This window comes from Pituophis catenifer, unplaced genomic scaffold (genome assembly GCF_029215685.1).
Source record: "Pituophis catenifer annectens isolate HBS135680 unplaced genomic scaffold, rPitCat1.0.hap2 SCAF_20, whole genome shotgun sequence".
NCBI classification, from domain to species: Eukaryota; Metazoa; Chordata; class Lepidosauria; order Squamata; family Colubridae; genus Pituophis; species Pituophis catenifer.
This window is the reverse complement of record NW_027256900.1, coordinates 1165863-1184613: the sequence shown is the minus strand read 5'-3', so window position 1 is coordinate 1184613 and position 18751 is coordinate 1165863. Positions and strand designations below refer to the sequence as shown.

The 18751-nt window shown below is 43.0% G+C and overlaps 1 protein-coding gene across 1 annotated transcript; it reads right to left on the bottom strand.

The window, feature by feature from the left end:
* Nucleotides 1-1644: 1644 nt before the first annotated feature.
* On the bottom strand, nucleotides 1645-3479 carry LOC139326259 (vomeronasal type-2 receptor 26-like; the record flags this gene model as incomplete). The annotated part of the gene is made up of 2 exons (XM_070956416.1): nucleotides 1645-2555; nucleotides 3359-3479. Coding segments are annotated over 2 exons (1032 nt in total), but the record flags the coding sequence as incomplete, so codon positions are not given.
* Nucleotides 3480-18751: the final 15272 nt, after the last annotated feature.

The window sequence follows — 18751 nt, the reverse complement described above, 5'->3', positions numbered from 1 at the left end:
GAGAAGCAGAGAAAAAAAGGCTGGCTAGGCGAGGCAAAAGAAGAAAACAGCAGCTGTCAGGCGGGGGGGGGCTTATTGGGAGGGGGGCTGGAGGGAAGGAGGATCCTTCTGGATTAGGAGGGATCCCTGCAGATCCTCTCCGCCTGCTCCTGGTTTAGCTGAGGGGTTTCCTGTCTTCCCTTCAGATGGGGGGGTGTCTGTGACCCCCAATTCTCTCCCCCCTCTGCCTCTCCCCCCTCCTCATCCAGGCAGCAACTCTTCCGACGCAGAATCTTCACCTTCAATGAATGGGGGGGAGGGGAGAAAGGAAGGAGGGAGGAGGGGGGTGTCCTGGCCAGATGCTTCCAACCCCAGAGGTTCTGAATTGGGGGGAAGAAGCCTTTTTCTTGGACTTCGGACTTTTCAGCTATTCCACTCCACTCCTTTCCTTTCCTTCCCCTTTCTTTTCTTTTCCCCTTTAGGCCACTCTTCTCCTTCTCCTTTCTTTCCCTTTTCCATTCCTTTCCTACCTTTATTTTTTATTTTATGCCATGATCATCTTCATAAAAAAAATAATAATAAAAAGGAACATTTTGTTTTTGGAGCTCTTCTTGTTCCACAGCTGGAAATGCACATTCCTGGGGGGGAAAGCTCATCACAAAACACAATTTTTGTGTGAAGTGTGATAGTTTGTTTTTGAGCTCTCTGTGACAGACATTTTGTGTGAAGTCCAGCTGCTTTTGCATTATTTCTGAGTCAGTTGCATAGCTTTTGTGTTATTTTTGTGTAAAGTCTGATAGTGGGTTTTCCTGGTCACATGACCACCAAGCCACGGCTACCCAGTCACATGACCACCAAGCCACGCCCACAGAACCAGTAAGGAAAATTTTTGAATTTCGCCACTGCCTTCGACCTCCTCCTGGGGAGAGTCTCAGGGTCCCTTTCTCTGGGCATCTTCTCCAGCCCTTCACAGACAAGACAAGCTTGGAAGAGGAGCAGAGAAAATGCTTTAGGTAGAAATTGTAGAGTTGAAAATTAAAGGGCCTGAAAACTGCTATTTTCTTTCTCTGGTTGAGGAAAGAAAAAAAAAATACAGTTGAAATTTCTTTACACATTTTATTTTTTTATTTACTTTTTTTTAATTATTATTTTAGTGTAAAGTACATACCAAATTAAAAACAATCCCAAACTGAAATCCCAGAGAGCTGTTCTGCTGAACACTTTCTGCAAAGGAGGTTTTATCAGGAAATCAAGAAAGAATTATATAAGATTTCCCTCCCCATCATTCCGGCATTCTCACGGAGAAGATCAGGCAACCAGGCTGGTGCTTGGTTCCCACAGCTTCCTCCTGGCCTCTTCTCCTACTCCTTCTCTCTCACAAACACACTTTTAGCTGCTGTCAGTAGGAACAAGTGCCCACATTATTTTCTATAAGTGTCACATAAAGTAGCTGGCAAATTCCTCTGAATAACTCTCAGAGTTCTCTTTAGCAAGATTTATTGAAAGGGGAGGGAACAACAAGAATTCCAGTCATTCAAAAATTTTCATTGTGCAACATATAGATATGATTTTCTTTGACTTCTGCATACTATATAAGGACTTAATATCTCCTTTCAAATAAAAGAAAATGTAATAATTCTTCCAATATCATATTTGTGTTATTTCTCATGCTTTTACATTTGTTCTGGCTGTGAGATGCTCCTTTGTGTTGAGGTCTGGCCTCAGAAGGATAATGTAGCACTTGGGGATGAAGATGCAGCCCAGCAGCCCAGCACTGGAGGCCAGGATGGAGAAGACCTGCACAGCCACCATGGATTTCCCTTTGGTGCTCAGGTAGGTGGGCACAAAAGTCACCCAGACACTGCAGAAGACCAGCATGCTGAAGGTGATCAGCTTGGCTTCGTTGAAGGCCCCAGGCAGATTCCTGGCCAGGAAAGCCACCGTGAAGCAGATGGCAGCCAGGAAGCCCATGTAGCTGAGGGTGACGTAGAACATGACAACGGCCCCTTCGTTGCATTGCAGGATGATCTCTCCAGGCTGGGAGTGGAGGTCAGAGTCAGGGAAGGGGGGAGAAACTCCCAGCCAGGTGGAGCAGATGATAATTTGGACAGCAGAACAAGAAAGGATGATGGAGTTGGCCAAGCTCTTCCCCAACCATCTCTTCACTCGGTTTCCTGGTTTTGTGGCCAGGAAGGCCAGCACCACCGTGATGGTTTTGGCCAAGAGAGAAGAAACGGCAACTGAGAAGATGATGCTGAAGACTGTTTGTCGGAGAAGGCAGGTAGCTTTCCTTGGTTGACCAATGAAGAGAAGAGGAGACAAGAAGCAAAGCAGGAGGGAGACCAGGAGGATGTAGGAGTGGTCCCGGTTGTTGGCTTTGACAAGGGGAGTTTCTCGGTATTTAATGAAAATGATTAAAACAAGATCTGTAGTTAGGAAGAAGAGTAGAGCAAAACAGACCAGGATGATGCCCAGATGTTCTTCATAAGACAGGAAGGTTATGACTTTGGGGATACATTGGACTCTGTCCTCATTTGGATGTTTATCATCTGGACACTTGGTGCATTTTTGTGTATCTGAGAAAGCCAAAAAATAATATTTCTTTAATATTCTATCCTCCTATCTTTCAACAAAGATCTTAAACTGATAGCAGGATTAATTTCCAAGATGTGTTCCTTAACAATTTCACCAAAAGAATATGTATTTGCAAACAAATGTAGAGAGAAGTCTCTTGAAACTGGAGGAAGTCCTAGGATGTTAATTATTTCCTGGTTAATGTGCAGAATCTTCATAGGAACCTACATTATCAGAGGTTAATAATGAATCAGCTAATCTTTCTAAGCAAACATCCCGACACCTGACCCATGGCACTTCTTAATATATTGACTCAGAGGTTTCCTATCCTGGGATATCTAATTGGCTGTCAGAATGTTCGTGTAATGAGGTTCCCCCATAACTGTCCACACTACCTCCCTGTGGACCAGCAACTCGGAGATCCTCAAGGGGAGGCGCATGTAGAAGGTATCATAGTAATCCTTCCAGGTGATGGACCTAAGACAGTCCCTCAAGTTTCAAAGAACTTGGATGGTCCCAGAGAGGTAAATGTGGCAGGAAACATCCACACTAAAGAGAAATTTTCACTTTAAACATGAAATCTGAATAGATATGTTTGGGCCAGCGACTGTCTCTCAGCTCCCATCTCTTCCCAATCCCTCATTCAAAGTCTTCTTGATTTACTTCCTTTTAGGTAAGAAATTGTGCAGGTTAAAAATAAAAAACCCATGTGAGCTTCCATCTGTCTTTTAACTTCCACTTTCATGAAAAGGTTCTGGATGGATCCAGTTCCACAAAGCCTCCCATTTTCCTCAGTGTGACCCACCTTCCTGAGTGGAGAAGGTCCCCTCCGGACAAGGAACGCAGTCATAGCAGCAAACTGGCTCTCCTTCTCGAGCCCTCTTGACAAATCCAGGATGACAACTTTCCACACACTTGGACTGAGGCAGAGACTGAGCAGAAGAAAAGAAATGCCAAAGAAAAGAGATTAGGACTCTCCATCCATGGAAAATGGAGGCAGAAATGGATGGAGATAAGTAGCCTCTGGTCTTCACTGAGGTAAATATGAAACCTCTGACTACTTTTAAACAGATGCAGGAAGTATAATAACTGGCAGATTCTTCCTTTAGTTCTTCCCTTTTGCTTTCAGAATTTAACATTACAATCAAGTACTTTTCTACTTAATAAAGGCTAGAGGGATGGAATTGAAAAAAGATTTAAGTATGATGATATATTCATATTAAAACTGAGAATAAAGTTTACCGTAAAAGATTTAGGAAACTTCTTTCCATTAGATTTTTTTAATATGAAATTGAACAGTGTTGAAGAAAGAAACCTCTGACCAGTAAAATCTTGAAAGGTTTCCATAAAACATGGCAAAGCCATTTCACTTAGGTCCCATCTCTTGAAGAACTTCCATGAGATGACACCACCTGGCATGGGAGGCCAACCACTCTGGAGACTCTAGGCTTTGCCCACTTGAAATGGGACCTCAGGCTTTGGAAAACAGAGAAAAGACAGCAAAATTTCTCCCACCTTATTGAGCAACTTTAGCTTTGAAAGAGCATCTTGGTCGATAGTAAGTCTCTGCCTTTCAAAATACGCCAGAATCTCTCTCCTGACATCCTCCTTGGGGAGAACCAAGAAGATTTTGATGCCCAGATCTGCCATTATCTCTCCATTTTGGTCCAAGTACAGTTTTCTTTGAGAAATATTGAAAAACTTGTTCTTCTTCAGAAAGGGATGAAACTAGAATGGGAATATCCAAGAATTTGAAAAGTTGAAAACTTTGTTTCTTATCCCACATTGAATCTTTCTTCTACAATTGTCTGATCTGCAAATATGCTTAATTAGGATACAAATATTATCATTATCTTCATAAGTGAATGAGAAAGTTTGAGAAAAAATTGTCCATCATATACTGACAAACCATAGAGAAAATATCATTGATACAATTGGTCAATTATAGGGAACCTTCTACAGCAGATGACAAATAAAATGAATAGAGAAGAAAAAGATGATTCATAAACTCTTTGAAAACAAGAGGTTGATTCCCAGAAAGCATGGGTTGATCAAGAAGAAAGTTGTCAGGCTAATCTTCTCCCTGGTCAGCCTGATGGAAAACATCTCCAGATGGAGAGTGGCTGGCTCTGGAGAATTTGATCGCTGAAGAGGGAGCCGGGTTTAGAGAGGGGAGAGGCACTACCGATCAGTGCTTAGTTCTTCATCAACTGATGGAAAAATACGTATCAAATAGACCTGCATCATTCTACGCCTGCTTCATAGATCTCAAGGCAGCCTTTGATACGGTTCCCAGGACTAAGCTATGGGAGAAGCTGGAAGCTGCCTCAATTGACCACAGGCTTCTTCATCTGTTACCTGCCCTACATACTAAAACATCCCTCGAGGTGAGGTGTGATATGCAGGGGTCCCTCTTGAAGTCAGTTAAAACTCAAAAGGGGGTTAAACGGGGGCATTTTGGCCCCCCTGCTTTTCAACTTTTACATAACTGGCATGGTAAAATGGCTAAACAAACCAAATCACCCCCCCAATAAAAATAGGTGACCGAAGCATCGCCCTCCTGCTCTATGCAGATGCCCCTGTGATCCTCTCCAGGATACCAGTAGGCCTTAAAAGAGCCTTGCGAGCCCTTCTCCAGCACTGCAATTACAATCAACTTGGCATCAATGATGAGAAAACAAAGATCAAAAAGGCCAAAACTTGATTCATGTTATCTAAATGGCCACAAAATAGAGCAGGGAAGCCCCTTCAAATCCCTGGGGGTGGCCATTCAGGCCAAGGGTTCAAGAGAGATGCAGCTGCCCTGGGCCAAAGATCAGCCAGCACCATTCTTCATTGTTTCCGCACAAAGGGAGGCTACTATGTCCCTGCTGCTCTTAAGCTTTTTGTGCCCAAGTCGCTAGCACAGCTCCTTAATGGGACGTTGCTCGGACCGTCAGCTTCATGTTTTACATCATTAGAAGTAGTTCAATCCAAATTCACCAGGTCAATTCTCCAGGTGCCACGTTGTGTCTCAAATGCACTTCTGCGCCTGGAGACAGGATTGACAGAAGCCGAAGGAAGAATCCGTGTAGCTGTTGTGGCCCACCAGTGGCCAGTGGAGTTGGCAGCAGATTCGGACAGTGAGGAGGTTGGGGAGGGACATGGGCCAGTCCTGGAGTCTGGGGGAGGCTCTGATGAGGGCTCTGTGGCAGTGCGGACACATTTGCGAACCGGTAGGGAAGGTAAGTGAATTTCACCCCTGGATTCTCCCCTCTTCTCTGATCCTTCCCTAGGCAGCCTCTCTTCCCCTCATCCCAAAAGTCATTCTCACCCATCATTGCACTTCCTAAATAGATTATGGGAAGACTGGTGATATCACTGGATTTCAGTAACGGACTCACAAACAATTGTGTGATGTGATTAGAAAACTGAGGGGCGGATGATATGATAACTAAGTGGATAAAAACTGTCTTCAAAATGATACTCAAATAATTTTTAATCTTTTAAAATTTTTCCTAAATTTTTCCTTTAATCTTTTTAAATTTTAAATAATCCTGAAGGTTATGTTTCTTTTTTTTTATTGATTAACCCATGGGCCAAATCAAAGTGCAGTTTGCAAACACAAAGTGCAAACACAAATTATTACTAAAATCCGATAAAAACAATTTAAAATGGAGTTTGAATAAAATACAATTTAAAATGAGATTGGAATAGAATATAATAATATATGGATAAATAAAATATGATAAAATTATATTTCAATATCACCCCTTCAGTCTACGCCAATCAGCCCCACATATGCTGATCTCAACTGAGCCATTTTGCTCAAGTACTGAGCTGTATTAAATGTTGTTTTCAAATTCTGGCTGCAGATAAGGTGAATTGTTTTGATATGGGATTTCCAATGGGTCCTTCGTTTGGTATATGGACCTCTTCTGCGGGCAGCAATCAAATAGGATGTGAGCCAGGTCTTCTGCCTCTGCCACTCTGCAAATGCAGAGACCTCCATTATAAGGTCTAGAGTGGAATCTCCCATATCTGACCATTGTGTCCAGCTGTTTGAATCTCACTCACGTAAATCTCTCCCTAAGATGTTTTGGCAGTTGTAACTTTAAATAGTTGTCTAGTTGAAAAGTAGGTTTGTATTTGCTCAGCCATTTCAACTTACCCACCTTACTAAGAATAGCCATGTCATTTTGAGCTTCTACATCCTTAATTCTTTGAGCAGCTGTTTTTTTGAATTGTTCTCCTGTTACGCAAGAGACAGGAAGGCCACAGCTACTTCCACAATTAATCAGTTTAGTGATCCAAGAGGTTTGTGATTGTGAGTTTATCTGCTCTAGTAAGCATAACTTGGGGAGTCTATCAGTCTCCATTCCATTGACTTTGTGCCAGTGGTTAAATGCTTTGATCTTGGATAGTGGATGAATTGTATACATTCCCAATTCAGCTCTAACTGCTGCAGCAGATGTCCTTAGATCTACACCCACAATACAGCTCAGGTGCTGGGACTGTGTTTGTTCTAGTACAGCGGTTGAGTATAAATCCCAAACTTCTGCTCCATACAAGAGCATAGGGGGAACCTTTATATCAGGGGTGAAATGCTCCCAGTTCGGACTGGCTCGGGCGAGTAGGTAGCGATGGTGGCGGGCAGTTCGGAGAACCGGTAGCAAAAATCCCTGCCCCTGCCCCCCATGCCCAGCTGAGCCCCGCGATCATCAGAGCCTTTTTTCCCTTTTAAATGGCTCTGACCAGCCAAGCTCTGACGATCCCAGCTGAGTTGCCTGCTAATCAGACAACTCAGCTTGGATCGCCAGAGCCATGTAAAAGAAAAAAGGTTTCTTTTTTTTTCTCCCCCCCCCCCCCGCAGCCTCCAGCTTGCTTACCTTAGCTGCTGATCGCATGATGATCAGAATCCATGCATCAGCAAGCAACTGAATCTCCCTGCCTGCAATGAAGCTAATCGGTGAGCAGCTCTTTCTGCAACTTTAAGACTTGTGGACTTCAACTCCCAGCAAAGCTGGCTGAGGAATTCTGGGAGTTGAAGTCCACAAGTCTTAAAATTGCCAAGGTTGGAGACCCCTGTTCTATTGGGTAAGTTTTTTTCCCCTTTGGGAGCTTAAAAAAAATAGTTAATTGGGGTTTTTTTTAGTTGTTCTTTTTTTAGACTTAGCCATTTAAAGTTTAGGAAGTTTTAAATTTAGCTGTTGATATAAAAATAAAAATAAAATAAAATAATATTTGTGCAGCTTTCTGAGATTTAGTGTGTTTCTGTAGTGTTTCATTCTAACTACACAAACATACAAAATCTTACAAAGCTGTATGTGGAATTTTGTGTGTGTAAAGTGTGAAAGTTGGTTTTTTGGGCTTTTTCTGGCTGTGTGAGGTTCCTGCTAGTTGCAGGGGCCATTTTGGGTCTAACACAGCTGCTTTTACATTGTGGGTGAGCCAGTTGTGCTGTGTTGTGTTTTGTAGGTTAAAATAGGGCAAAGAAGTGACATTGACTTGGCCACGCCCACCTAGTCACCTTACCACCAAGCTCCGCCCACTAATTAAGCCACGCCCACAGAACCAGTAACAAAAAAATTTAGATTTCATCCCTGCTTTATATACTTCAATTAATGGGCCAGGGATTGAAGGTTAGGGATAACTTTTTGCTATTGGACATCAATTTTTCTATGTTATCATTAATATGGTCAAGTTGATAAATCCTCTTCACGCAAGATTTGATCTAAGATGTGGATCCTAGAGTAAGCTAATTTGATGTGATTTAATTTAAAGAATATAAAGTTTTTCTACTTAAAAACCTTATTTGAAACTTCATTTAAAAAGTTTGATAAAATAACAATGGTTTTAAATCAACTTAAAGACGATAATCAGAAGCAAGCAACAATTGTTGAATTGGATGGATTGAATGGATGGATGTACTGGAGCTGAATTTGCTGCTGGCATCCCTGAAAAAAGAATCTGGTTTGAAGGGAGGCTGCTTGGAGATGGCTGGAGAGGCCATGGACCCTGAAGACTCAAAGTGGACAGAACGGATGACTGAAGAAATGGATTCTTTCAAGAAGATTGAGGGAGATTGGGGAATGGACGTGTCATACTTAACCGGAAAAAAAATCTTAAAAGTCATTGAGTTTCAATTTACAGGAGGTCCTGTGACTTTGGGGAATGGAAATCAGTTGCTGGGAAAGATCCTAATTAAAGTTTTAAGGAAATGAAATATTAAGAATCAAACAAAGATATTGAATCATGAACAGATTCAGGATGGATCAGAGATAATGATTGTGGTGGTCTGTGGTAGATAAGAAGCCCCTGCAAATTGTCTGAGAGTTAAATATAATAGCAGATAAAAAACAGTTTTGAAGTTTTGAAATTTAATTTTTTTTAATTGCTGTTAACTACATTTTTAATATACAGCAGACAGATGACAAGTCAAGTAGTTGCAAATATATTGGTAGAAGTTTATAATTGTGGGCCTATTTTGCAAGGAGGAGAAATGTACATCTGTCAGTATTCAACTGGGAAAGAATATATGCGTATGTGGTTTTATCTGTTTTTAGTGCACAATTTTTTTTAAAAATGTTTCATCTAATTTTGTTTTGACTTTGTAATAGTTTTATTTTTTGAAGTTCGTATTTTACCTTTTTGAATAAAATAAAATTTAATGAGAGGAATATCAAGTTTCCAGAAACAATATTTATCATCAGCACACACAGAACGGTGTATATGTAAAAAGCAGTAGAAAAATATCTGAGTTTTAGCAACTAGGACTTCACTAACAACAGAGTCTCATATAAGAAAATGAATGGTGGACTGGAAGAAAGATTAAGGACACCAAACTTCATATGTATGTTTGTGAAAATGATCTCAAAATCGTAGTTACCGTATTTTTCGGAATATAAGACGCACCTGACTATAAGACGCACCTACCTTTTTTGGTGAGGAAAAGAAGAAAAAGAAATTTCCCTCTGCCTCTGAGTAATTTTGCCTAGTTGCAGCAAACAGCCTGCTTTACTTTCATTTTCGTTTTCAGCATAGTTTGATTAGCACACGGGGAAAAAAATCTGCTCGAGCTGCTCTTTGCAGCAAGCAGCAGAGCACTGCGCAAAACAACTGAGAGCAAATCAGCTGAGAGTTGGGAGGCCGATCCAATCAACTTGTGCTAATTAGGCTGTGCTGAAGCTGAAAGGAGCTATTTTTTCTTGCTGTTTGCTTGCAAGGAGGCAGAGGCCAAAGGGTGGGGGCCAGTGGGTGGGTAGGGCTATCTTTGGAGTATAAAATGCACCTAAATTTTCACCCCCTTTTAGGGGGGAAAAAGGTGCGTCTTATACTTTGAAAAATACGGTAACTGGAAACAGAATCTGAGTCAGCAGGGAGATGTTCATGGAAAGAAGGCAAATGCAACCATAAGAATTTCAGGAAGTGAACGTTCTGGTTAGTGGAGACCCCAACTCAAGGACCAGGTCCCCTTGCAGGCACCACAAGTGGAGGAGAATTTGCTGTTTTAGGGCTTAGCCAGTGAAGCAGAGAAGTTCAGTCTCCACTCCGTGGATTATCTGAGTGCAAAGACTGAGCAGCCATCAGTCAGAGAAGCTTTAACTGGGATTCCTACAGAGAGGAGGGGTTGGGCTAGATGGTCTCAGGGTCTCCTCCAAATTTATGCAGGTTGTCATGCCACAACATGTATCTACTGTGCAGTTGTTGCTCTAGCCAGACTCCCTTTTCTCTCAGCCTTTGGAGGAGACGGAAGCAGCCAGTTTGACCGAGACACATGGTCATCCGGAGGCCTCCGTCCCTGACACGGAGCATCTCTGGAGAGGTTCCAGCTGCTTCTTTGCTGGCTGTTAGTTAATGCTGCCTATCTCCTATTTATATTTGATTCTCACTCTTTGCATTTCCTCAGTTTCTCTGTGCCCTTTTCTCCCAATGAAACACCCAGATCCACCCCAGGCTCCCTTTCACTGGAGGAGAAGAGGGGGGTTTAGCTGCCTGTTGAGCTGCACACAGACCCACCTGCAGTGGGGACGGAACAAAGGGGAAATTCCACCATGTTCATCACAAACCCACAAATACAGGAATTCATTTAAAAAAGAATACAGCATTTTCAAATGAGCAGAGTTTAATATTAAAATGCCATGGTATCTACTCTTTGCAACCATTATTCCCTGAGTAATCGAATTGGAAGATCTCTTGAGTTGGTTCCCCTCCTTCTCCTCTGGATTCCTCCTCTAAAGGATCTAAGATTGATGGATCCATATCGGGACCCCCATACCTGCCACGGCTGCAGCCTTGGAGACCCCAAAGTCTTTTCTCTTTCCTTCCTTCTCTTCCTCGATCTGGAGGAATAAGCGGCATTCAAGGCCTGGGCCAGAGTCTTCATCATACTGTAAAAGTGATGGTCATTTGGGGCCCGGATCCTGTTCCTTTTCTTCTGCATCTCCAGTGGGGCTTTCTGGGTGCATCTTCTGCGGCCTTTGACAGAAAAGACGTTCTTTGAAAGAGAACAGTGGAAATAAAGATCTTGAAACTTTTCTTCCACAAAGAAATGGGGTTCAAAGGCAGAATCTTTTGGCCTGTTTTTGAACACAAAACCAAAGTTCAAGATACTATGGATGTATTTGAGAAGTCTACGCTTGTTTAGAGTGTACCCTATAAAATTTGTGAGGATCCAGACTTTCCCTTCAATGGGTCCTGGCAGATGCCTAAGTGTTAAATGGAAATGAAGAATTGTCTCCGAAATGGAATCAAATTCTGTGAAGTGAACAAAGACGTTGACTTGTCTCCACTTAGAGAGGGAATCCCTGAGGGATGCTGTTGTGTCTCCAGTTGTTGAGAACAGTTGTGATATAACAACACAAATTTCACTCCTGACAAGCACAGGAGGAAAAATCCTCATGAAATTCTCTCCATTTTCTGTGTCTGAAGCAAAGAGGCCAATCAGGGTCCATCTGAAATGGAGGAGCAGTGGGACAATTGCTGGGTACTGGAATCCTTCTTTGGGATTCATCTGGTGGAAAAAGGGGAATTGACTTTTATCACTCAGAGCCTCTGAAGCAATTTCAATATTCATCTAAAAAAGCAATGAAGAAAAAGCTGTGTGATATTTGGGGTCAGATCAAGTCCAAAATATTAGATTTTAATAAATCCAACTGGTTCTCATGAATGTGTTAGAATAGTTTGTTAATTAGACATTGTTTAAAATATGAAAGACAGAATATTAGCAAGATTGTATCATAATAATGGAAAATAATAAGCAAATTAAAAAACAAAAAATGTAAATCATATTACTGTATCACCCCTACAATTCATCACAATTAGATTAACACGTGCAAATGCCAACTGGAGTATTCTATTCCAATAAAGGGCCTATTATAATTTTCAAGGATAGCTGCACCTTTTTTTGCTTCTCTATCCCAGATTCTTTTTGGAGGAAATTTTTGAAATTCTTTCTCCAGTTATACAAGAAACAGGCAGACCTCAAATCCTAATAAGATTTGTCAGTTGCATAATCCAAGTTTGGTCTTTAATTGAAGTTTTGTCTGTTCCAACAGCCACAATTTTCAGAGTCTGTCAGTTTCCATAGATTAAATTTTATGCCAAGGCCCATATTTTCTGAATTTAGACAAAGCAGAAGTTGTGTAAATTCCCAAATCAGCTCTGAGGGCAGCAGCTGGAGTCCTTTTACCCACCCCAAGATCCTCCTCAGATGCTGAGATTGGGTTGGTTCATGGGAGAAAACTGGGCCTCCTATACTTTAATAATTGGGGCTGAGGAGGCTGGAGAGCTATGAGGTTTTCATTTAAGCACCACTTTCACTCCTGCCCTTTCTCTAACTGAGCTCCTTGGATGATGAGGGAGCCAAGATTCAGGCTCAGAGAAAACAACCCCAGGTAAGGAAAGGTGTTACTTGCTCTAATGGCTGACCATCTATGGCTATGATGTCATTTCACAAAGACCATAACTTTTGAACTTGCTTTATAAATTATCAGATAATTATTAAGACAAAACAATTCAAGTCTATACAATCCAATGTGTAAATAGGATAATATCACATTATCTGTATAAATCAGTGTATTCCAATAGGAATTTAGCAGGCTAAACATGTGTATCTATAACAGAATTTATAACAAAATAAAAGGGTTGGAAGGGACCTTGGAGGTCCTCTAGTCCACCCCCTGTTCAAGCAGTAAACCAGGCTTAATAGCAGTAACTGTGAGAGGTTCCTGGAGTCTTAGAGGACAACCAATTAAATATGAGTGAAGAGTGTGCAGCGGCAGCCAAAAAAGCCAATTCAATCCTAAATTGCATTAACAGAGGGATACAATCAAGATCAAGAGAGGTAATAATACCACCCTATAAAGCCTTAGTAAAACCACACCTAGATTCCTGCATCCAGTTTTGGTCACCACACTATAAAAAATACGTTGAGACTCTAGAAAAAGTGCAGAGAAGAGCAACCAAGAGGATTAGGGGACTGGAGGCTAAAACATACAATGAACGGTTGCAGGAACTGGGCATGGCTGGTCCAGTGAAGAGAAGGACCAGGGAAGACATGATAGCAGTCTTCCAATATTTGAGGGGCTGCCACAGAGAGGAGGAAGGGGGTCAAGCTATTTTCCAAAGCACCCAAAGGCCGGACAAAGGCCAGACAAGGAATAATGGATGGAAACTGAACAAGGAGAGATTCAACCTGGAAATAAAGAGATAAAGTTGCCTTCAGAAGTTGTGGGAGCTTCATCACTGGAAGCTTTCAAGAAGAGACTGGATCGTCATCTGTCAGAAATGGTGTAGGGTCTGCTTGGACTAGATGACCTACAAGGTCCCTTCCAACTCTGTTAATCTGTATCTATCTATACTATTCCAGACAAGTGGCTGTCCAGTCTCTTCTTAAAAGCCTCCAGTGATGGACCACCCACAATTTCTGAAAGGGAGACGTTCCTCACCATTAGGAAATTTCTCCTTAGTTCTAGGTTGTTTCTCTACTTGATTAGTTTCCATCCATTGTTTCTTGTCTTGCCTTCTAGTACTTTGGAAAACAGGTGGACCTCCTCTTCTCTGTGGCAGCCCTCCAAATATTGGTACATTGCTATGATGTCACCCCTCGTCCTTTTCACTAGAGTAGACATACAGAATTCCTGAAATTGTTCGTCATATGTTTTAGTCTCCAGGCCCTAAATCATCTTTTCTGCACTCTTTCCAGAGTCTCTACATCTTTTTTATAATATGGTGGCTAAAACTGGATGCACTATTCCAAGTGTGGTCTTGCCAAGGCATTATAAAGCGGTACCAATACTTCATGTGATCTTGATTTTATCCCTCTGTTAATGCAGCCTAGGACTGAATTAGCTTTTTTGGCTGCTGCCACAGATTGCTGGCTCATATTTAAGTGATTGTCCACTAGGACTCCAAGATCCCTTTCACAGTTACTGCTATAGAGCCAGGTTTCACCTCATCCGTAAGTGGACATTTGGTTTTTCTAGCCTAAGTATGAAACCTTACTTTTCTCTACATTAAATTTCATTTTGTTAGATAGGCCCAGGGTTCAGGTCTACCTAGATCCATCTGGATCTTCAGCCTATCTTCTGTGGTGTTGGCTATTCCTGCCACTTTAGTGCTGTCTTCAAATTTGATGATTTCCCCATTTCTCCCCTCATCCAAATCATTCATGAAGATGTTGAAGAGAACTGGGCCTAAAATGGAAACTTGGGGTCCCCCATTGCTTGTTTCCCTCCATGCAGACATAGTTCCATTGAAGACCACAGGCTGACTCCATCTGGGGGTGATGCTGTCTATCCCACATATTTTCAGCTTACCAAGAAATAGGTTGTGGTTTCTCTGTCAAAGCCTTTCTGAAATCCAAGTACTGTATACTACATGCACTGCATTTCATTGGTCCACTAATTTAGTCATTTTTTTCAAAAAATGAAATAACATTTATTAATTATCTGGGTTTTTTTTGACCCTGCATTAGTCCTAGTAAGTCATTCATATTTACACTGAAGAAAAAGGGTTTAAATATGCCTCTTTCCCTTCCCCCTTGGTAAGCATAGATCCTTCTTCTCATGGCTCCATTGAGCCCAAACCTCCCTCTCAAACAAGGGCTTGGATCAGGGCCAACAGGCTGAGCTCCATTTTGAGGGCAAAATATTTTCTCCATCATATTTCTCTGTTTATTGAGTCAAATGCTGCACTAACCTCTAGAAAGCAGCAAACCTTGTTTTACCTCACTGATATAGATTAGATATTTCAGGACAAATTTGTTGCCAATATTAGATTATTAATTTATGCATTATTTCTTACAAAATCTATCTAGCTTTTAATTTTACCTAAAACATTCTGGTTCTTCTGCAAAGAATGCATTTTTCTCAAGTTTAACTAAGAGGATCATGGCATAAATTTTAGCCACAATATCTGCTAGTCTATTTGGACGATAATTGCTAAAGTCCTTTTCATTCCACTTTTTAGATGGATAAAATAAAAACTATTGCCAACTTCAATCCGAGTGGATAGGGCAGGCATCATTTATGTGTGAAAATGAAGATGCCAATAGAGGCCCCAACAACCAGGGATATTTTTTGATCAGTTAAATAGTTGTTAGAATATCTTCTCCAGGGAATGTATTGCTTGCATTTCAGGCCTTTTATGATTAATCTCAACATGAACATAATGGGGTAAAATATTGAGAATATGGAGAAAAGTAGCTCTTGAATTCCATGGAGAAGATATGATTGCATCTATTGCTCACCCACCACCACCCACCCCTCACTTTACCAGAGGGAGAAACACACACAGACAAACCTGTGGGACTTTGTAGGTGCCTCCTAATGTGGACGCCTGGATGGAGATGTCCCTGTCAGCTCCATCAAGAAGAGCCAGGAGGTTCTCCTTCCTTCCACAGCCGTAGTTGGGGACATTGGCTTCTCCAGTGGAGAGCATGTCCAGCAAGGCATCTGAAGTGTGGAAAGTGCTCAAATAGTTGTCGTGGATGTTGTAGCCCAGTGTGAGATTGTGCAGGAGGTGAGAATTCTTGTTGAACGTTTGAATGTTGAAAATGAATCGTAAGCCATATTCAAAACCATAAAGATTCCTATTGTTAAAACATGTTATTATAATCAAAAGCAACAATAAATACTGTTTTTAATATATAATCCTCCACAAGCCTACTGAGCCTTAAGCCAACATTGATCCAAAAGCAAAGATCAGTTACACAAATATGGAAATGGGCTGAGGTACGGCAACTACAACTGATTCCACCACTACTTTAAATAAAATTCATTATTCAAGTGATAAATTAAGGATTGAACAGAGAGAGGAAAATAATCTGCAGCCCTTTCAGCTTTTTTTCAGACCCATTTTTGGATTTGAGTCTCTTTCACAAAATCAGAGAAATGAGAGAAGCCATGGAAATCAAAATCATTCAGGAAATTAGACATATTCCCCAATATAGGAATAAATGAAGAAAAAAAAACCCAGAAAAGAAGGAGAGGGTTAGAATGGAGGGAGTGCAACTCCATCACCCTGAATGACTTACGGATCATGGAAAACAAACTGAAGAGAAGGAGCCACATTGAAAAGCAACTTTATATGCAATATTTCATTTCCACTGAGGATTAAACCAATGAGATGGTCTCCTGGGCTGTAAAAGCTCTGAGGTTGTTTTCCATCCTGGTTCTCCAAACTCAGTGGGCATTTCATTCTCAGCTTCCCAGAGACTGTATGGGACAAAAGCAGCATCAGAGGCAGAAGCAGGAGGTCCATCATTCATGGGATGAATCAATGAATCCCTTTCCTGTTTCTAAAGAAGAATTAGAAGAATCAAAGGACTCTCACAAGGTGGAAACTCCAGTTGCTTTTTCTCAACACAGAGAAACATTCAGCTTCACCTGGAAAGGAGAGAGATGTACATTCAAGAGCACAAACTCTGCCTGTCCCAAACCTCCATATTTCTCTGCCCAAAGTCTCCCTGGAGGATTCAGCCAAAGAACAGAGCTGAAACTTTTATCATAATTTTCCCTCTCAGGAGGGATCCCTGGATAATTCAAGGAGTTCTTGGACTTGGAGATTGTTGGGAAATTCTCTGGAGGGAAATGAAAGAGAAATAATCCCCATGTGATTCATAATAACAGGGGCAGAGATGGAATTAAATTGATCATCTAGAATTGAGAGGTTTGGAGTCTCCATGCTTCAAATTGGCCCCAGAGGGAAAACACGGCACCTGTGGCTGAAGAAAGAAAGAAATCTAAGATTTGTTTGCATAGTGATGAAAGACAAAACTCCGGGGGCCAGTTAATGCTGGAGCATGTCACAGGTCTGAAATAGCTGCCAGCTGAGTTGGAACCAAAATTTACTTTATTTTGAAAGCTAATGCTCAAGGGCACCACACAAAAGGGCTGATGCAATAGTGTGGCCAGTTTCTAAGAACAAAATCAGCTTTCATGAAAAAGTAGAGTTAAAAAAACCACATCCACATACAAAGAGAGAGAGAGACAGACAGAGAGAGAGAAGTTAGAGAAAGCCAAGTTATACGAGATGGAGAAATCAAGGCTGCCTCTCACTGGAATGAAGGAAGGGAGGGAGGGACTCTCATGTTCATCTGCAAGGATGAAAAAGCTGATCTTCAAAATCCAACTTCCATCTTCAGAGACCTGGGAATGCAGAATCCCATATCCCATGATCCCCTGCCACCCTTTCCCATGCACAGGCCAGGCAAGGGGGCTCTTGCAGGGATGCCAGACAGGACTCTGCCCGGCTGAGTGGGGAGCCCCTCTTGGAAGAAGAGAGCTGGGGAGCCTGGTGGTGGGGAAGGGAAGCAGATCTGCAAAATCCCCCTCCAGGTTCCATCTTCTGAGTCCTGGAAATGGGGGAGACCATATCCCATGTTGCTCAGCCACCTCTTTCCATGCATGGGGCATTCAGGGGGGAAAGCAAAGCCCAGACCCACAGAGAAGGCCCAGGATGGCCAGGAAGGAGGAGGGGATTTGGAGCATTCCTGGGAAGAGACTAACCTGGTTTATGGGTCCCAGGGTTGAATGTTGGGGGGGGGGGACGCAGCCCCTGGGGATTCTCCAGCCTCTCTTGGGCTCTGTGTCTTTCCAGGAGAGGCTCCTGTGGGGGAGAAGCCATGCAGGGCTGGGTCTTCCGAGGGGGATCCGGGGTTGCCCTGGGGGAAAAGGCAGCTGGCCTCACCCTGGAGGGGACCCTCCATGACTCTGAGGAAGATGGGGCTCCCCGTGGTCCCTCCAGACCCTCCAGAGCAGGGGTCACCAATCTTTTGGACTCAGGGACCACTAAAGTCATAATTTTAAATCCCGCGGACCACTAATATGATCTGCCTAATGACCGACTGGGTGGGCGTGGCTAGGTGGTCATGTGGCTGGCTGGGTGTGGCCAACTCAATGTCACTCATCTTGAGGGGTGTCTCGCCGGCCTCTACTCACCCCTCCCTCCCAGCCACTCCTCGCCTCCCCCCTCCCAGGCTCCTTAGGGCCCCAACAGGAAGCAGATGTTGGAGCTAAGCAGGCACCACGAGATAGGAGTTGGCAAAACAGCTCAGTTCAAACTGGATCTGACCGAGAAGGAGGCTCAGCAGAAGCACCTCACTGAGGACTATGAGCATAGGCTTTCCAAGCAGAGGGAAGACCTGCGGGAGTGCAAGGCCAGGTACTGGCACCTGGGGGCTCAGTGGGCTGAGAAGGTCAGCCAGTTCCAGACCATGAGGCTGTCCCACTGGAACAATGTCCTCCGGCTCTTTGCCACCAGCAGCCCTTCCCTCCAGCCTTTGCCCAACGCCCCGCATCAGGAGGCTGAAGCAGACCCCGAGTTGGAATTTCTGCCCCCCTCCGACCCACACAAAAAGACCTGGAAGGGGGAGAGTCTCTGCAGCCATCCCGGCATGGGCGACTGCAAGGAGCTGGTGTGGGCCAAGGTGGGACTGCTGCAGCCCATCCTCAGCAGCAGCAGAACAAACTGCAAGGGAGCTCAGGGGCCGGTCACGAGAAGTCCCAGGCTCCTGGGAAGACGGGGAAGAGGCTCTCCGGTTCACTGGGCTCCCACTCAGGCACACTTTGACAACTGGACTGTTTCTCTCTACCTGCCTTTCCTGTTTTGTCTGCTGGATCGATGCAGGGGGACGTCAACCTAGCTTGACACTGGGGCACTGTGTGCCCATACCAGGTGCTTTCTCTCGGCCTCCTGCTCGTCTCTGCTTCTGTCA